General features: G+C 45.3%; 1 protein-coding gene across 1 annotated transcript in view; it reads left to right on the forward strand.

Annotated features, from left to right (window-relative positions):
* The window catches only part of LOC126267453 (nephrin-like), a 943456-nt gene that overhangs the window by 705774 nt on the left and 210001 nt on the right, over positions 1-27681 (forward strand). The window contains exon 7 of the mRNA XM_049972720.1: positions 9881-10025. Coding sequence (XP_049828677.1) covers positions 9881-10025 — 145 coding nt within the window. The remainder of the gene's footprint in view (positions 1-9880; positions 10026-27681) is intronic.

The following is a 27681-nucleotide window of genomic DNA, read 5'->3' on the forward strand; positions in this document are numbered from 1 at the left end:
CGCTGGCGAACAGCGCTCGGCAGTTCGGACGGCCACACATCCAAGTGCTAGCCCAGCACAGCAGCGCCTAACTTCGGTGATCTGAAGCGAACCGATGTTACCGCTGCGCCACGGCCGTTGGCTTAAAATGTAACTGCAAGGGGAAATTTGTTAGAAATACCTGTGGAACATGTATGAAATATGTGAAACAGTTGTGAAATATGTTTAACATGTACACATACGGTGAAGACAGTACTAAATACGTCATCATAGTCTTGGACGATTTCAACCAAATTTGGAACATGTATTAGTTACGATCTGGGAAGGAATACGGTGGGGTACGAAGTAACAGCCTCATATTGGGGTGGAGATGATATTGTGGAGATGGGAGACGGAAAGAGGAGAAGGGAAGAAAGAGGGGGGAAAGAAGGAGATAGCTGGGGAAAGGGATGTGGACAGAGAGAGAGGAGAAACCGAATGGATAGAGTGTGGGGGAGTAGAAAATGGTCAGAGAAAGGAAGAGGTGTGGATGGACTGAAGGGGAAGAGATGGACAGCGGAGGAGGGGACAGAGAGAAGAAGGAGAAAGAGATAAACAGTGAGGTGAGGGAAGGAGGAAATTGACTGAGAGAAGGAGATGGACAGATGGTGTAATAGAACATTGGAATAAGAAGACACTGAAAAATCAGCCAATTACTTGCAACAAAGATTTGAAGGGCTAACAATTTTTTTTTTTTTTTTTTTTTTTTTTTTTTTTTGCAACGGGTTGGCTTGTTTTTCAGTCTCTTCTGATCTACAAGGTTGCTGCTTCATAGCCATGTTCACAGTTTTGTAATACTGGAGTAAGTATACACCCGAGTGATTTTTATAAACAACTATTCAACTACGTATAACACCACTGGGTGGACTACTTGCACATAGTTAATACGTGATGCTGTTAATTGGAATGTCCACAGAGGCCGGGTGGGGTGGCCGAGCGGTTCTAGGCGCTTCGGTCTGGAACCTCGCGAATGATACGGTCGCAGGTTCGAATCCTGCCTCGGGCATGGATGTGTGCGATGTCCTTAGGTTAGTTAGGTTTAAGTAGTTTGAACCATTTTACTTGTCCACAGAATTTTGGTCAAGTTCAGGCTTGACGATTCCTTAAGCGTCAGGATTCGCGTGTTTGCTACCCCGATAATGCTAGTCATGACTGAGAAATGTACAGTTTTCGTTACAATCGACAGGTAATTCTGTTGATGAACACAGACGCAGAACACACACAGCTTGAGCCATTTTCGGCGACGCAAGGACTGAGTTTTTAGAAGGTCATGCATCTGGCAAATCCCAAAGTGTACACAAGGAAATCACAGACACGGCTGATTAACACCCACACTCTCCGCTCTCAAAGAAGCAATTATCGAATCTGAGATAGGGAGCGACGCTACAGGACGCTTACTTTGTGTGAATATGGCAGTAGATTGGAATCAGCGTATTAGCGTATTAGGGTGCCTAGATGAGAGGATGTGGCGGAAAGGGAGAAAGGAGCTATCCTACTCTCCTACTCCTGTCAGTAGAGCTGGGTTGACCTGGGAAAGAGCACATGTGCGGCCACATCTCTTTCTCTCTCTCTCTCTCTCTCTCTCTCTCTCTCTCTCTCTCTCTCTGTGCGTGTGTGTGTGTGTGTGTGTGTGTGTGTGTGTGTGTGTGTGTGTGTGTGAAAGTGTGTGTGTGCATGTGTGTGCGCACTTTCGCTGCCTGTGTAGAGGCTATCGCCAGTCGCAGTGTCTCGCACGAAGTCGAGCAGCACTTGCGTCACGGAACCAGTTTTACGGCCTGAGCGGTGCTGCAGTGTGGCCTACCTGCCTGGCCGCAGGGGCGTAACTCGCGGGCCTTTCCCCGCGCCGGCCGCCGGCTCAAAATGCTAATGCGGAGCGCTCCGCGCCGTTTTACTGCCTGCGCTGTCTCCGTGGCCGACCCCGCGGCCCGGCGACGGCCGAAAGCCTTTATTTATGGGAGCCAGGGAGCCTGCGCAACTTACACCAGTAATTATATGTCCACTAACGAGCGCTCCCCTCCACCCCCCACTTTCCTCGGTAATGAAACTTCACTCGCCTAGCGTTCTTGTCATCTCGCGTTAAATATACGGGTTCCTCCGCGTCGTCGCAGTCGGCGTGCCGCTTGCCCAAACGCCGCCTCCGCCGCCGCCGCTGCCGCCGCCGCCACTGTGCGCAGAGTCGTCGGCGCCGCCGCCGCCGCCGCCGGAGCCTCGCCCTTACCGTCGCGGTCGCTTATCCCTGGGAGGTGCTTTTAGCTCGCCGTCCCCGCGGCCAGCCCTTAATTACGCCGGGCGGGCACTCGCCGCCGTAATTAAATTGTTTAAAATACATAGGGAGCGGTGGACGCGGTCAAGGGAGGGGGTGGAGACGGGGTGCACTCAGCACCACGGTCGTGAAACAGAAGAGTGGCCCTCTGGAATGCACCGCCTGTTACCACTTAGGGGTGCAGCCCAGTACAGTCCTACCTCCTCTTCACGTCCTGAGTAAACTGCTCAAGCACACAGCCGCCCGCCCCCACCCCTTCCCTCCTCCTTTTACTGTATTCTGCTCTTTTCACAAATAGGAAGCACCTGTAAAGAAGTAAAGAATGTATACGCATTGACATATTTTATGCGCTGATGGATTTATTGCGTTATCTTTTAACATGAATAGTTCACTACACAGTTGGCCCAATACAATGCGTCGTCCGAAATTACAACATTTAACGGAATTTTACTTATTTTCCATACGGGTTCTCTCTCCCAAAAATCGTCAGGAGAATTTCCTCTGGTGTTTCAACAGATATTTGCAATTTCGCTGTTCCCTTTTGCAGCTGCCGTCAGACCCAACAAACAGTGTTCAACACGTATTTCATGCAACGTCCAGTGACAACGAAAAGCGTCGGTTTGTTTTCCTTCACAAAGCGGAATTTTACCTCCCCATTAAAAGGATCTTTCAGGAAATTTAATGCAGTTAAATTTTTCATTGGGATATGTTTTCGTTAGAGACAGTAATTTTCGAGATGTTCGAGGAAATATATATTCTTCTTGCCGTATCTTGCTGAGAAGTATCGTCTCAGAGGCCACCTGTGGTCCAACGTATAGGCTGCGCAAACCAGAGGTGATGGTATCGTGTAGTGATTCTAAATTATAGTTCATGTATTTCATATACTCATGATTTCGGCTTTATAGGCCGTCTCAGTTGCAGGCTAAAATTTCACAAAATTTCCGTCTTGCGTAAATAACATGTTATTGTGAGCCACACATTTTATAACGTTTCAGCTTGCACTTGTAACTTGTGACTGTGGCCAACCACGAAGAAAAAAATCATCCAAATGAATACCACTTGTCAGTGTTCATACCCCTCATCGGCCCTAGATAAAGATACTTCTATCACGGCGCTGTATACAAAACTGGGACCAAAGTGGAGCAGTAACAGATGGTGGTTACACTGACGACCAAAGTCTTTAGGAATTTTCCTCCAGAAAGCGAAAGTAAACACATAAAAAATGCTTTTGTGTCATCCCGGTTCCCAGAACTCCTGGAGATAGACGTTGACTGTGTTGACTGTGTTGACAGACACAGTCCATTTGGCTGTTCAGAGATGTCACTAAGCCCGCCCGAAGATATAAACAACCATGGATGACCAGCGCCTATTAGACGGAGGGGGTCCGACAGCCGATCATTTCCAGTCATTCCACTAGGAAGGAGGTACATGTCTCAGGTTGTCTGTAGTTCAAGTATACCTAGACGATTAATACCGCGGTTCGATCGCGCCCGCATTGTTACTTTGTGCCAAGACAGGCTCTCAAAAAGGGAATATTGGCGAGGCATTCGTTTTCATGGACGACAATTCGAGCCGTAATCGTACACGTCGTGTGAATAACTTATTTCAGGATAACGACATCTGTAGACTACAGTGGCCAGCATGTTCTCCGGACATGAACCCTATCGAACATGCCTGGGCTAGATAGGAAAGGCTGTTTAATTATGAAGTGATTCACCGACCACTGTATGGGATCCACGTCGATTCACTATTGAAGAGTGGGACAATCTTTACGAACAGTGCCTTGATGAACTTGTGCATACTGTGGTGCCACGAATACAGGCATTCACCAGTGAAAGAGGACGTGCTACTGGGTATTAGAGGTACCGGTGCGTACAGCAATGTGGAACACCACACGGTAGAGGATTTCCTTTCCTACGTATGCTACATTTACTGCGTTCAAGAACAACTGCCAGAGCCTGCACCATTCGTCTTCTGCCAATGTACTTTCTTATACGCATTCGCATCTTCTGCGAAGAGTCTCAAACTGCTTCCGAAGTATTCTACTTAGTTATTTACATACAATGTAAACATTAACGGTCTTACCACACGCCTTGGGGTCTCCTGAAGTTATATCTGTCGATTTTATTGCGTTGAGAGTAACTTGCTGAGATCTGTCCGTAAGGGAGTCCTAAATTCAGTTGCAAATCTTGTCCCATACCCGGTAAGCAAGATTAATATCACTAAACGTAGGTGCAGGACGGTATAAAATGCACACCTGTTAAGTCTAGGAATATGGCATTCACCCGAGCCCCGTGGATCTCATGGAGAGACAGGGATATCCGAGTTTCGCGGAATGCATGTCTACATGTCTATTTTTATAAAGCAGATTTTCGTTATCGAAAAATCTCATCATTTTTGAGCCGTGTTGCGCTATATAGCGATGCTGGAACTGACCCACAATTCCTTGCAGTACTCCAGATTTCACAATTACTTTCACTTTTGTGAGGCGACAGCTAACTCATAGATAAGGAACCCATATATATATATATATATGGTCCACTGATAGTGACCGGGCCAAATATCTCATGCAATAAGCGTCACGTGACAAAACTACAAAGAACGAAACTTGTCTAGCTTGAAGGGGTTGGCCGCTAGATGACGCTGCCATAGGTCAAACGGACATTAACTGTTTTTTTTTTAAATAGGAACTCCCATTTTTATTACATATTCGTGTGGTACGTAAATAAATATGAATGTCTTAGTTGGACCACTTTTTCTGCTTTGTGACAGATAGCGCTGTAATCGTCACAAACGTATAAGTACGTGGTATAACGTAACATTCCGTCAGTGCGGACGGTATTTGCTTCGTAATACATTACCCGTGTTAAAATGGACCGTTTACCAATTTCGGTGAAGGTCGGTATCATGTTGATGTATGGCTATTGTGATAAAAATGCCCAACGGGCGTGTGCTATGTATGCTGCTCGGTATCCTGGACGACATCTTCCAAGTGACCGGACCGTCAACCGGATAGTAAACGTTATTTAAGGAAAGGGGAAGTGTTCAGCCACATGTGAAACGTCAACCACAACCTGCAAAAAACTATGATGCCCAAGTAGGTGTTCTAGCTGCTGTCGCGGCTAATCCGCACATCAGTAGCAGACAAATTGCGCGAGAATCGGGAATCTCAAAAACGTCGGTGTTGAGAATGCTACACAACATCAATTGCACCCGTAGCATTTTTCTGTGCACTAGGAATTGCATGACGAAGACTCTGAACGTCATGTACAGTTCTGCCACTGACCACAAGAGAAATTACGGTACGAGAACAGATTTTTAGCACGCGTTCTATTTAGCGGCGAAGCGTCATTCACCAATAGCGGTAACGTAAACCGAGAATAAATCTTCTCACGTGCAGTTCGCTAGTGGAACATTGAAACGTTTCCGATTTTGATAAAGGTCGGATTGTAGCATTATCATGATTGCGGTTTATCGTATTACGACATTGCTGCTCGTGTTGATCGAGATCCAATGACTGTTAGCAGAATATGGGATCGGTGGGATCAGGAAGGTAATGAGGAACGCAGTGCTGGGTCCCAACGGTCTCATATCACTAGCAGACGAGATGACAGGCATCTTATCCGCATGGCTGTAACGGATCGTGCAGCCACGTCTCGATCCCTGAGTCAACAGATGGGGACGTTTGAAAGACAACAACCATCAGCACGAACAGGTCGACGACGTTTGTAGCAGCATGGACTATCAGCTCGGAGACCATGGCAGCGGTTACCCTTCACGCTGCATCACAGACAGGAGCGCCTACGATGGTGTACCCAACGACGAACATGGGTGCACGAATGGCAAAACGTCATTTTTTCGGATGAATCGATGTTATGTTTACAGCATCATGATGGTCGCATCCGTGTTTGGCGACATCGCAATGAACGCTCATTGGAAGCGTGTATTTTTCATCGCTATACTGGCGTATCACCTGGCGTGATGGTATGGGGTGCCATTGGTTACACTTCTCGGTCACCTCTTGTTCTCATTGACGGCACTTTGACGTTACATTTCAGATGTGTTACGACCCGTAGCTCTACCCTTCCTTCGATCCCTGCGGAACGCTACATTTCAGCAGGATAATGCACGACCGCCTTTCTGGATAGAGAAAATGTTCGACTGCTACCCTGCTAGCACATTCTCTAGATCTCTCACAAATTGAAAACTTCTGGTGAATGGTGGCCGAGCAACTGGCTCGTCACAATACGCCAGTCACTACTCTTGATGCACTGTGGTATCTTGTTGAAGCTGCATGGACAGCTGCACGTGTACACGATATCCAAGCTCTGTTTGACTCAATGGCCTGGCGTATGAAGACCGTTGTTACAGACAGAGGTTGTTGTTCTGTATACTGATTTCTCAGGATCTATGCACCCAAATTGCGTGAAAATGTAATCACATGCCCGTTCTAGTATAATATATTTATCCAATGAGTACCCGTTTATCATCTGCATTTCCTCTTGGTGTAGCATTTTTAATGGCCAGTATTGTATTTGCACACCACTGGCGTCGATTTAAGAACTGGCATCCATGATCTTTAAGAAATTGATTAGCATTTTGCGAATATGGGTTGACGTCATCTATTAGTGAGAAATGCAAATTTGTGCCGCACTTTGAGTTGAAGCAAGATTTCCCGCTTATCGTGAGCGGTCTCCTTAACTACTTCGGCTGTCCGAACACGCCTCTATGCTTTGCTCCCTCTATTTCTAATTCTTTTGCCTTTCCTAATAATATGCGCCTGTCGCAAAACCGCTTCACTACGTAGACGGCGACCAGAGCATGTATCTCCGCTAAAATGCCCTAGTCACGCCGCTGGATCTCCGTAATACAGTTGTAACAGATTGTGTTACGAATGTTACGAATCCTCCCAAGAACTCCACATGCCAAGACGGGTGCGTGGGTAAGGCTGAAAATAAAGACTGCGTCGTGAAGTAATTAATGAATGTAAACTCAGGTTACAGTTTCTGGATCCTCTTCGATCCATAATTGGCGTAGCAATTTTATTTCTACCAACCACGAATGAAAGTATCAATAATGATTCTCTAGGTATAGAGGAATCGAAATCTATCAAATTTCGGCAGCTGCCGTCATTTTGAGAAAAATTGATTGTTGATTATGACGACGGCCATTAAAAAGACTCAAGTTTAAACTGAGCGTCGCCTTGGTCTTTAGGCTCACAGGATTGCAGAATAGGGTACCGTTCCAACTGCCGTAGCTGTGCCAGGTTAGAAAACCTTTGGGACGAAAGGAAGCGGTTAGTTCTGTGGCCTAGCAGGTGACAGCTAGCCCCTTGACCATCCAAGAAGATGGCACTATAGCTACTACGTTCAGCTGTAGGCACACTAGTCTGAGGTGTGGACCAGCAAATAAAACCACTGAGCATCGCCGCTCCGGGATATTCTGCAACGTTTTCTTGGAAGATCCACCAGGTGCCATGTCATCAGCAATCGCGTCTTCTTTGTGGATACTCTCCTCCATGCTGCGGTGTACTTTAACAGTTCGTTACTTCGAGCACAGTCTAGAAATGACACTCGGATTCTGTCACCGTTTCGGTCGTTTGTCGATCCCGGTATTTAGGAGCATTACGGGAGAGCTGCGGCGCCAGCCATGCGATAGCCTTCAAAATGGTTCAGATGACTCTGAGCACTATGGGACTTAACATATGAGGTCATCTGTCCCCAAGAACTTAAAACTACTTAAACCTAACTAACCTAAGGACATCACACACATCCATGCCCGAGGCAGGATTCGAAGCTGCGAACGTAGTGGTCGCGCGGTTCCACACTGAAGTGCCTAGAACCACTCGGAAACACCGGCTGGCTGCGATATCCTTAAGTCTCTGCCACTTCTCCCCCGTTTTGATGCGTATACCTAGTTCTAATGGCTCAGTAGTCTCCTCCGAGATGTTCGCGAGTTAAACTAGTTACAGGCCAATGCTCTGTTATGTGTCGTTCTGTACTTCTTTCTTTCACGTCAGTAGAGGCGGCCCTCAGTTAAGAGTACCATGTTTTGCACTGATTTCAGTATAACACTACCTTCTGTACCTTGATTTAATAGTGTTGCGATTTCTACCACCTCATCCAGTATCCGTACACACCAGTGGCTCCCTACAAGTAGGGTCATAACACGTAAACTCCATCCTAGGCCTTGGTGGACCCAGTGGTACCGACCGGCCGCCATGTCATTCTCAGGCCACAGGCGTCACCAGATGCGGATATGGAGGGGCATGTGGTGAACACACCGCCCTCCTGGACTAATGTCTGTATCCGAGACCGGAGCCGCTCCTTCTCGACCAAGTAGCTTCTCAGTTTGCCTCACAAGGGCTGAGTGCACCCCACTTGTCAACAGCGCTCGGCAGACCGGATGGTCACCGATCCAAATGCAAGTTCAGCCTGTCAGCGCTTAACTTCTGTGATCCGGTGGGAACGTGTGTTACCACAACGGAAAGGCCGCTGGTGCAAGTTAGGTCGTAGCCCATGTCCTTCCACGGTATGGTACTTTTGTGGTTGGCAGGAGAACTAACACCGTGTTACTAGAGGAGACCGAAAGCCTCGAGATTTAGCTCACACAGGCTGGCGTGAGGTCTGGAACAGTACAAGGAAATTAGAATTTAGAAACAACGGACGTAGCTGGTGGAATACTTAACTTTAATCCATTAATGATGAACGTCGCTCTTGACGGTACGTAGTTCACAATATCAATAGTAAGTGACAATGGCGCCTTGCTAGGTCGTAGCAAATGACACAGCTGAAGGCTATGCTAAACTATCTTCTCGGCAAATGAGAACGTAAGTAGGCAGTGAACCATCGCTAGCAAAGTCGGCTGTACAACTGGGGCGAGTGCTAGGACGTCTCTCTAGACCTGCCGTGTGGCGGCGCTCGGTCTGCAATCACTGATAGTGATACTAACGGACTGCGGCCTATTTAAAGGCTACCACCTAGCAAGTGTGGTGTCTGGAACCACACTCCTCCCCGCAAATCGGCGTACGGTTGTGGCATAAGGATTCCGCCCTCCGTGGGGAGGACCCCATGTTCACGTATGCGACTTGGTGGGGAGCCTAACAACAGGCGAGGCTGTACCACCCGCACCCTGCCATTCTGACCGCGGGGAGATAGGAAACGCCTGAAAACCTGCTCCAGGGTGCACACCAACGTGCGGTGTATGCGCCCATAGAGAGACAGGAGGGGCCGAAGGGTCGACCTCCATAGGGCAGGGGCACCCTACGGGCGAAGACGACATATGTTCCGGAGCGGGCAAGAGTTCCATGTCGGAGGACAACTGGTCACGGGAAGGGATTGGCGGAGCGTGACCCAGGGAGGCGCCCGGCGGTTGCAGCGACACCACAGGTACTATGTAGAGTATTAATACGACATTCCGGAGGCCTATCAATATTTATCCCTCACGCTGCCTGGAGCAAACCCTTTTCATTTAGGCCGCAAGGGGTACGGTGTGGTAGCGGACACTTAACAGTTTTTTTACAGGTCAGTCGGATCATTCGGCTGGTTCGCCGGCAACTGTGGCACCAACTACCACTCACCGACTTTTTCCTGTCCGCAGCTGTCCGCCGACGGCAACACGACGACGAGCACGCTGTCGTTCGCGGCGAGCGTCGACGACGCCGACAAGCGGCTAGCCTGCCGCGCTGAGAACAGCGCCGTCTCCAGCGAAGCCCTGGAGGACGGCGCGCGCCTGCAGATACACTGTGAGTACCGTACGGACTGCCCTCGTCAGCTGCGCCGAGCTATCCAGGCCGTATACACTGGCCACCCTGAGAGTGCGGAACGCAAACCTTCCTAGCATCCAAAAATTAACCATAATAACGAAAAGAAGACGTATTGTCTTATCAGGATTACTGAACTCACAGAACGAGCTACAGGTTTGGTACACAACTGTGCCAGAAATGTAACGTTAGAAAAGTTCTGCAAGAAAATAACGCAATTGAGAAAGTCTTCCACAGGTTAAGAGGCTGTTAAGAGGGGATATGGTTACCCCTGACAGCCACACATGCTACACAGTGACTTGGCGTGCTCTTTACGAGATGGTTCAAGAGCTCTTTTGACAGTCGATTCCACTCCTCAGCAAGAGTGGTATGTAGGTCTGGATGAGTCCTTACTGGAGTCTGACTGGAGGCACTTACCCTTGCTAATGCATTCCGGGCATGTTTTACAGCAAGCTGTTCCAACCGAGCTCCAGGGAGCCGGAGCGCTCCGGAGCGCTCACTGCGGCAGCTCCGAGCCCGCGTGGAGGGGTAAAGTGAACTCACTGCCCCCTGGCTGCATGCAGCCGCAACGGAACAATAATCCGTGTTCAATGACAGCTATGACTAGCTGCGGGAGCCCTGTACCTCTATTGGAGGACACCTTTCTATTCATTGAGTGGGATGGTCGTCCGCAGTGTCATGTATGTCATTAAGTATTTAATTCTGCGAAGGGGTACAATATTCAACGACATTATACACGTCTTCAGGCAGCGTACTACGATCAGGTACAAGGCGTTGCACGCAGAGAACTGATAGCTAGGCTTAAGAACGATATACCAGGAGACGTAAGTTTAAAAACGGTTTCGTAATTCGGAGGGTATCAAAACATGCAACATAGCTCCTGTTCTGTAATGCGTTTATAAATTTCAGGTGAATGAGAGCGGAGAAAACACTTTTGAATCTGCAATTCGAGCAAGCTACAGGGTCACTCACATCATTGCGACGTGTGGCAAGCCGTTTTCGGTGGGACCACGCGTAAAATCGTGCGTGGTAGGCTGCAGAATGTTTGTTTCCAAGGGAGGTGCAGATAATTGAAGGGGTTTGCCTGTCGAAGCCAACAATGTCTCGTCGAATCCTAGACATGGCAGCGGATTTAGAGACGCAGCTCAGGAAAAAGGCGGAGAGCTTTGTTGCATTTTCGCTAGCGCTTGACGAAAGCATCGACATATCGGACTGTGCTCAGCTTGCAGTCCTTGTGCATGGTGTCGACATGGAGCTGCAAGTAACTGAATAACTCTTGGATGTGCTACCATTCGATTACACCGCAACATGATGTGACTCTTATTCACCAAGAGGCACTGCGTGCTGAAACAGTAGAGCTAGGTGGCGTCGTGAAATATGTCGTGAAGCACACTTCAGGACATTTTGGGTGGTGTCACAGTATGAATCATCGCCAGTTCAAAGGATTCCTGAAAGATATGGAAGTGGAGTGTGGGGCTATACCTTACCACAGTACAGATCGTTGGCTGAGTCGGGGAAAAATTCTTCATGTTTTCTTTGCCATTCGTGAGGAAATATCCCTTTTTCTCGAAATGAAAGGCGAAGAAATGCGTTGTCTGAAAGATATGAAACGGATATCAGACCTGCCGTTCCTAGCTCACATAACTATGCATCTGAATAATTTAAATCTGTTATTACAGGGCCAAGGGCAGCTAATCGTTGACATACACGAGCATATCAAAGCGTTCATGGAAAAGTTACGTTTATTTGAGAAACAGATGACTAATGGACATTTAACGTTCTTCAATCGTCTTGCTTCTATAAAACTACCTGAAGGTACTACTTTCGGCGATTACCAAGCAAAGTTAAAGCAGCTCATCACGTCGTTTGAAACTCGATTCCGAGACTTCACTAGTTTGGAAATTGAACTTAAGGTTTTCGGCACTCCCTTTTTAGTATCCCCCGACGACTTATCAGCGTTGATTATTGATATGCAAACTTCAACTTTGTTGAAAGAGAGGTACTACAACACGTTGGATTTGTCACGGTGGTATCGTTAATTGTAGTAAAAAAAAAATCCTAAGCTTCACAACAATGCCGCTCAGATCATGTGCATGTTTCGATCTACTTATTGTTTTGAGCAGCTTTTCTCAGCAACGAAAAGAGTAAAAAGTAAGGAACGATCGTTTCTTCAGGATGCAACAATGAAGGCCATCTTCCGCATTAACGCTGCGAACACTTTGACGCCTGATATTTCCGATCTTGTAATGAAAGGAAAATGTCATGCTAGAGACGCCCAATAAATTTAGTATGCAACTTCTTGTAAAATAGTTATTTCTTATTTATTTCCTGAACATCGTATTTCCTGGCGTAGCATGTCACTCCGTCTTAGCATCTAAGAGTATGAGGTTGTCGATCTGCAGCTGGCACATCAAAACGTGCGCCTTTCCGCCTGCCTCAGCCATCCGCGCCACGTGCCAGGGTGCCGGCCCCGTTTAATGGTCACAGCGAGCGACACGGCTCCCTGAAGCAGGGAGCGCTCCGTGGCTCACAACGGAGCCGACGAGCTGGAACAGCCTGTTCTATAGGATTCAGATCTGCGGACTTTGCTGGCCAGTCCATTAGACGGATATACTCCTCTAAATCTACATCCACACGATTACTCCCCAATGAACGCCCAGAGAGTTCATCGAACCACATTAAAACTATTCGTCTACTCTTCCACTCTTGAACAGCATACAGGAGAAAAGTACACAAAAAAAATTCTGATATCTCTTATCTTACGGTGATAATCATTTCTGACTATCTGGGTGAGCAACCACTAAACATTATCGCCATTGGAGGGGAAAGTTGTTGATCGATAAGCATGAGAAGATTCTGCCGCAAAGAAATACTTCTTCGTTTTATTCATTGCCACCCCATTTCACATATAATTTCCGCGGCACTCTCTCCCATATATAGTGAATATTCAGAACGAACTGCTCTTCTTTGTACTTTTACGATGTCCTCCACCAATCCTACATGTTGTGCATCCGAATCCACACAGCAATACTCCAGAAAATGAGGAACAACTGTAGTGTACACAGTGTTTTCAGTAGACCTGTTGCATTTTCTAACTGTTCTGCCAATAAATCGCACTCTTCGGTTCGGTTACATTATCTGTACTATATATCCTTTAAAAGTTATTGTTAATTGTATAGTGCGCACAAAATGCCGTGGCCGCTAGATGCGTAGACGCCTGGGGAAGCATGTGGAGTCTATCAGAGTGCTGTAGGGAAAATACCGAGCGCTGGAGCTGAAGTGCCGTTCTAAGCTGAAGCCTGTGCTCACATTTTTTGTGAATATCAAGTGCGGCCCCTCCGCACCCCAATCCGCATCGTGATCATTCAAAAAGATCTACTGTCACATCTGCTTACGTTAGTATTGAAACATCCCCTCAGAAAAATTTATGAATTACTGTGCTGGAAAACCTCTGCGTTATTTGTTTTCCAAACAGCCGAGCAAAACTCAACGTACTCAGACATTTCTCTCTTCACTTATTCTGATCATCACTAAACTGACACACAATATTTTTAGCGCAACGAAATCTGACTTTAAATAATCCCTACAATCCCTACAAAAGAATGGCTGTGACTTACAATAACATATACCTTTCAAGAATCACTTACCTCACAAAAATCTTCGTTACTCGAACTACTGCATTACAGCGAACGACAATATTGCCAGCTACATAAAATATTCTAACTACGGAATGCACTAACTACCGACAGGCATAGTTAGCAAATGCAAGATTTTGATAGAGAACAAACAATTTATTTACCTTAATAGTTTTCAAAAGTCATTATATATATATATATATATATATATATATATATATATATATATATATATATATATATATATATATAAGTTCATGACATCCAGTCTTAAAAATTTCGTTTTTCTGACGGACACACGTCCAGATCGTCCGCTCTCAAAACTCTGCCATTCATCTCTCTCTGCACATCCACCACTGCTGGTGGCTCACCTCGCAACGCTATGCGCAGTTCACATCCAACTGTCCAACACTACAATAGCAAATATTCCAATGATGCAAACTAGCCACAGACTGCACATAGCACAGTCAGTGATTTTCATACAGAGCGCTACATGGCGTTATCAACATAAAAACCTAAACATCCTACTTACAGTATCTAAATTGAATTCTGCGGAATCTGCAGCGATCTATTTTCGCCTGGCTTGTTAACATTTGTAACTTTCATAGAAACGTCATGAGTGGAAAATTCCGAGTAAAACCTACACAGTTCTCTGGTTACTATGTTAAAATTGGTTTCTTTTGACAAAACACAGTGGCGTTTACATTGTCTCACCTCACTAACATGTTGTGTGGACACAGTTCCGAGAGAATATTGGAACAGTTGTTTATTACGTGACGAGGTGAGGTAAAGTAAAGTCGGTACCTTGTGAAGAAGCATATCCTGAGTACCAAAAACATGTAATGTCTTCAGATGTGATGTTCCAAAACGAACAGCATTTCTCGTTTCACCATCTATCGATGACCATGAATACTTACATCCTTTCACCGAAAAAAGTCTGCTGTGATTGGAATAACACTGTACATAAAGAAGTTTTGTGTAATTAAGAAATGGAAAATACTCTTCTCTTTACGTGTTATCATTTGCCGAAATCTCATTTTCATATCTGAGACCGTTTATGAAATATGAGAAATGTTTGGATATTTCACTCTGGCTTTATCGTTGGGGCGCGATTGCAAATGCATGTGCTACTTCAGATCAGTTTGCTTGAGATTAGTGACAGACAGACATCTCTACCGACGTCTAAAGAAAAATTCAGTATGTTAGCTAAATTTCATACGCAACAACATATTATGTAATATGCACCAAACACAACCTCTGTTTTTCATCGCCCACTTCTCCGATTTTCGCGCTGTATCTTACTTTCATGTAAATATCATAAAAACTATGACCATTAGCGAAATGATAGGCAAACCATCATGAACCTGATATATAAAGCTACAAGTAAATAAAAAATGAATCTTTTTACAGAAAAGTTTATGTAAAATGGTTGGAGACAAATTCTCGTTTTGCGCCTCGTTTCTGTCATCGCTGACCAGCCCAAAGGTAGAAAATACTCATCGATCTCCCCTTTCGAACAAACGTATGAATATGCCCAGGGTTTCGGACGAAATTTGTCACTGCGCACAGGCCACTGTATCCTTTGCGGCCGACAATCCCTGTGTATATAGTTGAGCTGGCAATCTTGAGATTTAGGTTATTCATCGTATAAGCGAAATTCCCTTTAGTACCCATGTGGATGATTTCACACTTTATTTAGAGGAAACTGCTACGTTTCTCACCATACAAATATCATGTATAAATCATTTTCCAAATTTGTCTTGTCCAGATGTGTGTGAAACCTTGTGGGACGTAACTGCTAAGGTCATGAGTCCCTAAGCTTACACATTACTTAACCTAAATTATCCTAAGGACAAACACACCCACCCATGCCCGAGGGAGGACTCGAACCTCCGCCGGAATCAGCCGCTCAGTCCATGACTACAGCGCCTTAGACCGCTCGGGTAATCACGCGCGGCAAATTTGTTTTCATCATCTGATGACTTTGCAAGATGTTAAGGTACAACATCATCAGCAAACACTCTAAGAGGGCTGGTCAGATTGTCTCCTAAATCATTTATGTAGATAACCTTCACTTTTAAGAAATTCTTGCTTCAGAGCAGCTCGAAGCGAACGGGAATTATCCTTCAAAAAAAGAGCAAGTCTGGAGAACTGTACGTCCGAAAAAGGAAAACATGTTGTAGAAGTAACCCTTCTCTGAGCTTCTACAGTATTCCTCCAACCAGCAAGGCAGATGTTCTGCTCCGTACGGCCATTCAGCATGATGCTCGCTCACACTATGATGTCATTACCTTCAAATATGTTTCCTTTTACGATGTTCCCATGTTGTATCGGTTAGCAGGTTTTCTCCAGAGACGAGAATCATTTTGCTAACTCATGCACGTTTCATCTGGGAAGAGGAAATTGATCAATTCATTCATGGTCCAATTTTGGATTGTTGACTCCCCAATACATACGCCCTCTCTATGCTGGAGTGAGCGGGATTCATACAGGTGGACGTCTGGAATCAGCCCTGTTGTACTTCTCCTCCAGTACCCAGTCTGTTGGGAGAAAGCAACTCCTGGGGTAGCTGTAAGCTCTGAAGGCAACTGTAGGTTAACGCCGATTTCGCCGGCCAGTTACGGACAGGTATCGGTCCTGCTGTGAGGTTCTTGTTCTCGGTCGACCTTGTACCGGCCTGCCACGTACATCTGAGTCCCGAAACTGTCGCCAAAGCCTCGAAATGACACTTTGTGGTACATGCAAGTATACTGAGACATCTGTCAGTGCCCGTTTCCAGACGCCCAAGTATTCTACCGTAAAAAAACACAGCCCAAATTGGGTCTTTGTGGCAGTAAGCTGTCAGCTTCATTAAAACGCTACTCTCTGCTCACTGTAAAATGACTAACAAAACTGAGGTAAGAGTCATATAGCACACGGCTCGTCTTTAACTTTCGGTTACGATGCCTTTCACAGTACGAAGTACTCTTTTCCTGTGCAGTGATACAAATTAGGATTCGTAGGTAAACATTTAAGTCGACGTTGTGTGACTGGTGACCACTCTTCTTTTCTTTTTTGTGTTTTCGTGATTATGGTTAACTTTAGGACAATAGTGTACATCAATACTCTGCAAGCCACCTCTGGTGGAGTGTACTTCCTGTACCACTATCAGTTTTCCTACATGAAAAAAATATTGGAAAGCTTTTTCCTTAAAAGTGGAGGCCCTCCACACCCTAATTTGGAAACGGGGCATCTGAAAAGGTTATAGTGTCATCTCAACGAAATGGTTCATATTTCCATAATGAAATCACGGGAAGCGAGAGTGCTATGTTGTCCATACGTCTGGGTGTGGTCACTCGTTACTACGGTGCCATATATGGTGTGGCATACAGACGTTGGAGGAGTAGCGTTTTAGGGCACATTGAATAGTGTACATCGTCAAGCTGTGAGAAGAGAACCTACGAACTACTCTGGACGGGTGGTACAATTTTTGGCGGCTTTATACTGCTAACACCGACGGCTCATGTAAGGTTGCAAGGATTATTAGTATTATAGAAGTTACAGTTGTTTCTGAGCACTGACGATGTCTCCGAGGTAAGGACAGAGTACTCGATTCTGCAACACGCTAAGGTCTTAATGAGGGCGGCCGTTTTAATTATAAAACCAACGGCTCAGTGCAAATTAACATGTGCCTTTTGTTTGTGATTCTGATGTTGCTACCTTCCTGTGGTACCGGTTGTTTGACTGATGGCAGCTAACAAAACCTTTCACACTTTCTGTTATGTTTACCGACCTAGTTGTATGCTTCTGCGTGAGCTAGGATATTTCTAATTTCTCGTTACTGGTCATCCCGCGGGATACACGTGGGAGGAAGCAATACGGTGGTTAACTTCCCCAGTTTCAACAGTGAACCATACCGCAGTGCAGATCGGTTCTCTTGTAGCTGACGTTGCATGAGCTTCTCCGTGGCGCTTTAGACTTTACTTAAATGAACCTGTGGCGAAGCGCGCTGCTATTCTTCGAATGTACTCCATATCGTCTGTGAATCATAGCTGTTAAGAGTCTTAGACTTTCGAGTAGTACACAAGTATTGCTCAAAGATGGTTTCGTGAGCAACATCCTTCATGGGTGGACTACACTCCCTAATGATTCTTCCAATGAATTAGTGTTCCATATGACTTTGTTTTATGTGGTCGTTCCATTTTAAACAGCTTATGACGCATACTACTAGCTGTTTAATAGATGTGTTTTTTTTTGCAGTGATCGTTAATCGGGTTTTTCTACATGTAAATGCAGAATACTTTCCTTAATAAACATAGGAATTATACGGTCAGCTGGTTGCAAATAACTATTTGCTACAATTGACCTTCACCTCTGTTTAGACACCTTCAGTAGGTGTCGAAACCTAGATCAGGTTGTATCAAACAGTTTGCAATCGGCTAGCTGTATAATTCCTACGGTTGAAATTTGTTTACATTTGCTGAGAAACACCATGTTTAAAACTGTCCTTTCTTTATGTTTATGTTGTGGATCAGCTGCCAGTTCTTTCACCAACCATCGTGTATTTTCAGGACTTATGGCATTACACTACAGTTTTCTGAATGAAGAACCTTACGGAGCTACAGACGTTATCCGCCTTGTCCATTTCGTGTGTTGTGAACAGCAGCTGCCATACAACACTCCCCTGGGACACGTCAAGAACTACACTTAGTCTGAAAATCTCTCCCTGTTAATAATGATTTGATGTGTCCTATTTACTAGCAACTCTTCAATACAATCAGAAAGGTGATCTGATATTCCATAGACTAGTATTTTCTTCATTAGGCGACAGGAAGGCACACATGGAAAGTCAATAACGACGAGGGGTAACGAATTCATTAGCGTTAACTGAATTGTAATTTACCCATGTGAGAAACAGAATGGTTTAAAAAGATTCGTCCAGAGTCAAAACACTGTATCTCCCTGCTTCAGTTGTGGCAGTTGGTTATAAAACTCTTTAAACGGACCCCTATGGCAACAGTCCAAGCTTGTGGTGGTATTCTGAAGGCTTTTTCTGTATAGATTGTTTCTGCTGGTAGAGGATTCCTGTTCTGAGCTGTGATTCTCAGACTGAATGGACTTGCCCCTTAAATTATCTACATCTACATCTATATTCCACAAACCATCTTACACCGAATGGCGGAAGGTACTTTATGCACTACTATCTGTCCTTTCGCTCCTAATCCAGTCGCTTATAGTTTGCGGGAAGAGAAATTGCTGGGAAACCTCCGTGTGGGCTCAAACCTCTCTAATTTTATCTATGTCGTCCTTTCGCGAGATACATGCAGGGGGAATGTGCTATTGATTGACCCTTCTAGGAATGTACACCTCGGAACATTAGTAGTAGGCCAAAACGCGATGTAGAACGCCTCTCCTGCAGCGTCTGTTGACTTTCTCCTTGATGCATAAAAATGCCTACAACATGAATCAGTTATGAAGCGCGCTGCTCTTATGTGGATCCTCTGTATCTCCTCTGTCAGTCTTGTCTGGTAGGGAGCCCATACTGAGGACCATTATTCAAGTATATCACGAAAGAATGTTATGTAAACTACTTTCTTAGTTGAACGACTATATTTCCTCGGGATTCTTCCAGAAAATCTTTGTGCGTCTTCCTTACACGCGATTTTTTTTATATATTCGATCCACTTCAAAGCGATCTATATATTTTGTGGAAATAAGTATTCCCAGCGATTGTTCTGCTGTTTTGTGATCATACAATAAAGGTCTCTCTCTGTATGGATTTGCAGAACGTTGTCCGCCTCCGTAGCGCAGTAGTAGCGTTACCGCCAACCACTCTGCTGTCCCGGGTTCGATTCCTGGCAGGGGACTCATGTTGTGTGTCCTTTTCTTATAGAGGACGCATTTCGAATAGTTCTCTCATGTTCGCTCTTCTATTTAGATACCCCTGCCCCGAAATGCTTGGAGTGCTTTTCGGGACGGTTATCTTGGTGACCAGTAGCAGAAGACGCTATCTTCGGCCATTCCACAATACATTATCTACGCAGTGAATTCAAAACCTATTCTTAGAAGAAATTCACGGATAACCAGATGTATGCTAAACTGCTGCCGTCCACTACGATGGCTAACTATGACGATTTTTAATTGACACGGTCCTATGAAATTTAAATGACTGACGATACTTCGACAAGTGGCAACGCTGCCATCGACAGGACAAATTATTGCACCAGTGAAATATCAGATCATCACTATTTTATTTAAATTGGGAAGTGAATTTTTAACGACATAAAAAAATTAAGTTTTTTCGACTTATTTGAAACGACACGGATAAATTTTGACACCGAAAGTTATTATTTACTTTAGTAAATAATTTGCTCATGTTAACGAACTCCTTCGATACGTCATTCTGTATTCCCGCCATGATCCGCACGATGAATGTTTGCTGCAATAACTGTAAAAGAATCAAATAGAATTAATGTATATAAACAAAAAATTCACGAAAAAGAAATTGCTATTTAATTAAGGAATGCCGATGATTTATGGAGTGAATTATGTAAAAGACAAAGGTAATAGAAAAGATTTTAGCTAGATGAATGCTACCATAGTAGGCTAGAATCTTCCACGTTACGTATTATCTGTATCACAAGCTATTTATTTATTTATTTATTTTGTAAAACTGTATTTCTTGCAAGTGTGACATTATATTCTACTGTTACTCATTACACTCTAACACGGTTTCCTAAACAAATTTTCGACACACACTTCATAGACTAGTAAGTTATATTGAAAATCTATCATTTCTAACGACGTTCTTCAGCTTCTAATAGATAATGAGACCAATAGGAACATTTGCACTTTGTCATCATTAGGTTCGAAACTGTCGATGGCAGCGTTGCCACTTGTCGAAGTATCGTGTCTGGTGGATAACGAGTTCAGATGTTACTTTTTGTCATAATTCTCCAAACTTGCACATCTGTAAAATGTTAAGTTAATCTTACACGCAGTACACGCACTGTGTTGTCATACACAAGCTTGCCATCGATCAGCAAGTGAATGCCCAGACCTGCGTTAACAGCGGCGTCTAGCAAGACAAGCCAGATCCATTAGCGCTGCCAGCACGCAATAGCGTGATCGTTGCAGATACCGTCGATGTAGCGTTCACGCGGCGCTAGACGTTTAGTCGGCACGTTCTGGGAACACAGAGAATGCGCCGGAGAGCAGAACCTGCACGTAACCTACTACGAAATAGCCCGGGGTTATCGATTCGTCCACCTGCCAAGAAGTAGCTGTGGCCGATGACACAATACTCTGAGGTGACAAAATTCGTGGGCTCAGTTTGGGTTCCGTAGAAACATGGGAACACGTGAGGCAATACAGACCCTATGACTTATCTTAAAAGCTTGATCAAGAAAAGACAGACCTACGTTTCTAGCATTTGTACACTTGGGGAAAGCTTGTGACAATGTTGACTGGAGTAATGTCTTTCAAATTCTGAAGGTGGCAGGGGTAAAATACAGGGAGCGAAAGGCTATTTGCAATTTGTACAGAAACCAGATGGCAGTTATAAGAGTCGAGGGGCATGAAAGGGGAACATTGGTTGGGAAAGGAGTGAGACAGGGTTGTAGCCTCTCCCCGATGTTGTTCAATCTGTATATTGAGCAAGCAGTAAAGGACACAAAAGAAACAATCGGAGTAGGTATTAAAATCCACGGAGAAGAAATAAAAACTTTAAGGTTTGCCGATGACATTCTAATTCTGTCAGAGACAGCAAAGGACTTGGATGAGCAGTTGAACGGAATGGACAGTGTCTTGAAGATAGGATATAAGATGAACATCAGCAAAAGCAAAACGAGAATAATGGAATGTAATCGAATTAAGTCGGGCGATGCTGAGGAAATTAGATTAGGAAATGAGACACTTATAGTAGCAAATGAGTTTTGCTATTTGGGGAGCAAAGTAACTGATAATGTTCGAAGTAGAGAGGATATAAAATGTGGACTGGCCATGGCAAGGAAAGCGTTTCTGAAAAAGAGAAATGTGTTAACATCGAGTATAGATTTAAATGTCAGGAAGTCGTTTCTGAAAGTATTTGTATGGAGTGTAGCCATGTCTGGAAGTGAAACATGGACGATAAATAGCGTGGACACGAAGAGAATAGAAGCCTTTGAAATGTGGTGCTACAGTGGAATGCTGAAGATTAGATGGGTAGATCGCGTAATTAATGAGGAAGTATTGAATAGGATTGGGGAGAAGAGGAGTTTGTGGCACAACTTGACAAGAAGAAGGGATCGGTTGATAGGACATGTTCTGAGGCATCAAGGGATCACTAATTTATTATTGGAGGGCAGCGTGGAGGGTACAAATCGTAGAGGGAGACCAAGAGATGAATACACTAAACAGATTCAGAAGGATGTAGGCTGCAGTACGTATTGGGAGATGAAGCTTGCACAGGATAGAGTAGCATGCAGAGCTGCATCAAACCAGTCTCAGGACTGAAGACCACAACAACAACAGCGATGTGCACATATGCAGGTGACACTAGTATCGTGTACACTAGTTACAAAAGAGCACTCCATTGGCGGAGGCGCCATTTGTACTCAAGTGATTCATGTGAAAAGGGAGCATTCCGTTACGGAAATCGTTAGGGAATTCCATATTCCGCGATCCACAGTGTTAAGAATGTGCCGAGAAGGCCAAATTGCAGGCATTGCTTCACACAAAGGACAACGCAGAGGCTGACGGCCTTCACTTAACGGCCGAGGACAGCGGCCTTTTGCGTAGGTTTGTCACTGCGTCAAATGAGCCCAGAAATCAATGTAGGACGTACTATGGAAGTATCCGTTGGCACAGTGCGGTGAAATTTGGCGTTACCGGGCTATGGCAGCAGCCGACCGATGCCACTGCATTTCCTAATAGCACGACATCGCCTGCAGCGCATTTTGAAAGCTCGTGACCATATCGGTTGAGCCCTAGACGACTGGAAAACCGCCGCCTAGTTAGATGAATCCCCATTTCAGTTGGTAAGAGCTGTCGGTGCTGTTTGAGTGTGGAGCACACCCAGCGAAGTCATGGATACAGTTTGTCAACAAGGCAACGTTTAAGTTTGTAGTGGCTCGAAAATGGTGTGGTATGGATTTGCATGGAATGGGCTGGGTCCTCTGGTGCAGCTGAATCGATCATTGACTGGAATTGTCTACGTCCGGCTACTTGGAGACCATTTTGAGCCAGTCACGCACTTGATGTTCCCAAACAAGGCGAATACATATAGACGACAAGGCACCAAGTTACCGGGCCGCGGTTGTTCATTTGAAGAACAGTTTAATCAATGATCTGGCCACCCGCACCGCCCGACATAAATTCCATCGAACATTTGTGGGACATAGGCTAGAGATCATTTGTGCCCCATCAGTCTTACCGGGCATGGGCCACTACCCTCCACAGTATTAGTCGCAAGTGTCATTTGTCACGGAGCAGTCGCGAGAGTCGTATGCCCACGTTATGGTGCACGATGTCATTGTTCATTTGGCCCCGGTTAGGGAGGTCTGGCAACGGGCCCTGCAGTTAGAAGACCCTTCCCTTGAGGAAGTCCTGTCCATTGCTCAATCGTATGAAGTCTCTCACACTGCAGGTCAACAGCTGGAAGCGTGGTGCGGTGGTTCAAGCGGTGTGGCCGCGTCCACTGCGTCCGGGGTGGACGATGTGCGAGTGGTACAATCCGGCCGTTACGGCCGCTCCCACATGGCGCATAAACAGAATTCCAGCTGCCGGCATCTGTTACCGCCCTGTGCGTTGTGCTATATACATCACGATCAGTCAGAGTGCCCCCGGCGTTGGGCCGTTTGTCGCAAATGTAATAAAAAAGGACACATTGCTAAAGTTTGCTGCTCAGCCTCAAAAGAATCAAAGGAAGCAGGTACAGAGGCCAATATTTTCCAAAAATCGATCTTTCAGAGGCTTATCATCAGATACCACTTGATGAGGACTCCAAACAGCTGGCAGTCGTCAACACTCCATTTGGCCTTTACCAATACCAGCAGTTGGCCTTCAGAATATCCAGTGCCCCAGCGATATTTCACCGTTATCTTGAGGACATCACGTCGACAGTCTCTCATTGTATTAATTACCTGGACAACATAATTGTCATGGGCTGCAGCATGAAGGAACACTTGCACAACCTTCGAACCCTCTTTCTCAAATTCAGATCCGTGGGCCTGCATTGCAACCTGTGTAAGTCGATCTTCTTCCAACCGTCCATTGAGTATGTGGGCTACACCATCTCTCGGCACGGCACCCAGCCGCTAGGAAGTTTGGTCCAAGGTATCATCGACCTTCCGCGGCCCGCTTCACTGAAGGAGTTACAAGCATTTTTAGGCAAGGTTGCCTATTACCACTGGTTCATCCCAGGGCTTCCACCATAGCCCACCCCCTGTACTGCCTTTGTGCACAAAATCATGCACCGGCAACAAGTTCGCTATTACGGGCGGCAGCACAGGCAGCAGAGGTCAATATCTCTGCAGGGGACTTTCAACGACTTACTGAGACCATACCACGTGAAGTTGCTGCACTACACCTCAAAAAAGGAGGTGCGACACGATATTACGAGGTATCCCATGGCTTTTGTCTCCTCAGTGTACGATCCATACGGCCATTCACACCAATAGATGGTCACCGTATAACAATACATGCAGTCTCCCGTACTATGGCTCATGCTGTTTCTTCTAAGCAGGTAACAAACAAGAAAAAAATCTGAAATTTGTGGTAATGTTTTATGGTACCAAACTGCTGAGTTCATCGCTCCCTAAGCTTACACAGTACTTAAACTAACTTACGCTAAGGAGACCACACACTCCCATGCCCGAGGGAGGACTCGAACCTCCGACGGGGGGAGCGGCGCGGACCGTGAAACACCCCCTAGACCACGCGGCTACCCCGTGCGGCAACAAACAAGAAACTTCTTGGTTAGTGAGATTTTCTGTTTATTTAGTGACTATGTAGCCCTATGTATTTTTAAGGGCTTCGTTCTCCATTGCTTTTCATTCGTGAGCAGATGCAGATTGTCGTATCGATCATAAGGCATTACGAAATAAGTTCTTAAAATGTTAATATAACCGACGTTCTGGCCGTGTTGCAGCGACAGTGCTTAGAGAGTACATTCTTAAGCGGAATGCGGATAAAATGCCCGAGAATCACAAATATAAGCAAAGCTATAGAGAGGTACGTGACAAGTAAAGTGAGGTTACGAAGCTGAATGAAATTCTATTCTTCAATTCCCGTTTCAGTGTTCTTGCTGTGGAGATAAATAAGTATTGAAAACAACTGCAGTGATACGAATTCTGCAACAAAAGTAGCTTCTAACGTCGGTGCTACACATTTAACGGATCACTTTAAGCCGAAAACGACGTGTATAGTGTTGGTATAGCCTAATAAATGATAAAAGAGGAAATCAGGAAGACCGTTGGTTTTTCTTCGCCGAACTTCGTTTGGTCATATACTCAGTCAACAATGAGTACAGCAAACAGACCCCTCCCTGAAACTTGAAGCATCATGAAAATCTTGGCTGAACGCTGCCAGTTGAACACGTATGGGAAGCCGCTAAAATATCACCCTTACACTAGCTAGCTGTCATTATTTTCAGTATAGAAAAATACTATACCTTCAAATGAAGAATGTTGTGAGTGCATAAAGACAACTGGATGTATGAAACTAATGGTGTTGGAAACTTTCAGGCGGACATCGAAACACAGAACGCCCAGTGGGCGCCAGCCTGCGTCCCATCGCTATCTGTCGTTCATTGAGTTAGATCTTATCCTTGGCGCTACGGACGTGAGAATATGACACTGACAGATTTCTCACACTACTCGTTGTGGTGCAAAAACAGGTGGTGACAGGTCCAACTCGGCATAATAGTCCCTCAATACGGACTACATCACGAACTGATAGTAGTATTGTTAACTAAGAAATTTTTCTTGTTTCCATCCATACCACTCCCTCGCATAATGTGGAGAGCAAAGAAAAAGAGGTGTGGCTGCACCCTTTAAGCCTTGCTACAGCCGGCCTTGGTGGCCGAATGGTTCTAGGCGCTTCAGTCTGGAACAGCGCTGCCTCGGGCATCGATGTGTTCAAATGGCTCTGAGCACTATGGGACTTAACTTCTGAGGTCATCAGTCCCCTAGAACTTAGAACTACTTAAACCTAACTAACCTAAGCAGGCTTCGAACCAGCGACCGTAGCGGTCGCGCGGTTCCAGATTGTTATGCCTAGAACCGCTCGGCTACCCCGGCCGGCCATGGGTGTGTGTGAAGTCCTTAGATTGGTTAGGGTTAAGTAGTTCTAAGTTCTAGGGGACCGATAACCACGTATGTTAAGTACCATAGTGCTCAGAGCCATTTGAACAAAGTTTTGTCACAAAATCCCAAGCTTTGAAAGCGTGTTATGTCTTACCTGGTGTCAAAAAGAACTCCTCTCCACGATCAGGCCCTGACAACCACCCGTAGCCGACCACATGCCGTGTCACCATCCACTGACGGCTTTGCTTGGGTGCAGTAAGGAGGAGCATGTGGTCAACACACCGCTCCCATAGCCTCTCCTGTCCCCCAACCTTGGAACCACCACAGCTTCTCAGCTGGTGCCAGTCTATAACTGCTTGCAGTATCTGCAGTTGGTCTCTGTCCCTCTGCACAATTTTCAGCCGCTCTGTTAGATTAGCTACAGTGGTGGACGAAAGAGAGGCATTATATTTTTAGAACTGTGTTTTTCACTGCTTTCATATCTGCATAACCTTCGCCATTTGATTCCTTTTTCTGATTTACACTCTGGAGCAGCAATGCACAAGATATGTGGTTCCTTTTTGACTGCGCTGGAACTGACATTGATTCTTGCAAATAAAATAGAAAACAAGTGCGTCTTAATATGTCTCGTGATTATACACTTGTCTTGGCCGTTAAAAAGTTCTTTCTTTGCTTTAACTTCTCAGACGCGTTTCTTGTTATCCCAACCTCACATTTATGGTTAAGAATGTAATGTAAGACGAAATACAGAAATTTACAATAGAGATCTTTAACATCGATCCTCAGTCTCTTGTCGCTTGTAATCATTCAATTACCACTTCAATGCCCACACTGGCTCAGACAGTACGAAATGTTGTGAGATAAACAATCTTTACTACTAGGAGGCGAGCTTTACAAAGGCTCGCTCCATTTTATTAACTAATATTAAAAAGCACTGTAACCGACGGTAACTCATTACCTTAAAATCCGAACAGCACTGAAATGTAACTCTTACACCATTACATCTTAAAGCTCATTTACTGATTTGCTTTAAAACAGAAGTTAAATGGAAATGGAAATAAGCCTTTGGCGACGCCACATTTGTCGATCTGCGTGCTAGATGTAGATGAAATGATGATGAAGACAACACGACACCCAGTAGCTGACCGGGGAAAATCCCCGACCCGGCCGGGAATCGAACGCGGGCCCCAAGGACGGCAATCCGTCACGCTGACCACTCAGCTATCGGGGCGGACAGTGAAGTTAAATATTAGATGTAAGCTAATTGTAACAAAGGTTGACATGTCGCAGATGTCTATTGTGATGGGCAGTATGATACTGTTACTGGCGATGTACTGCCTCATCCAGTTTGGGCACTGATATTGTAAATAATGTCTATAACTAACAAGGTACTGCCTAACCATGTAGAATGTATGTTCCTGAGCTTCAATGCTTCATTGTAACGGTCCGCAGCTCGTGGTCTAGTTGCTGGCTTTGCTGCCTATAGATCAGAGGGCCCCGGGTTCGATTCCCGGCCGGGTTGGGGATTTCCTCTGCTACGGGACTGGGTGTTTGTGTTGTCCTCATCATATCATCATCATCATCACCATTTGTGAGAATGATTAGACTGGATTGTGAATAGAAAATGGGCTGTGTAAAAAAAAAATGGGACTTTGTACGATCGCGAGCCGAGTGGCCGAGCGGTTCTAGGCGCTACAGTCTGGAACCGTGCGCCCACTACGGTCGCAGGTTGGATGTGTG

Source organism: Schistocerca gregaria, chromosome 4 (genome assembly GCF_023897955.1).
Source record: "Schistocerca gregaria isolate iqSchGreg1 chromosome 4, iqSchGreg1.2, whole genome shotgun sequence".
Lineage (NCBI taxonomy): Eukaryota > Metazoa > Arthropoda > Insecta > Orthoptera > Acrididae > Schistocerca > Schistocerca gregaria.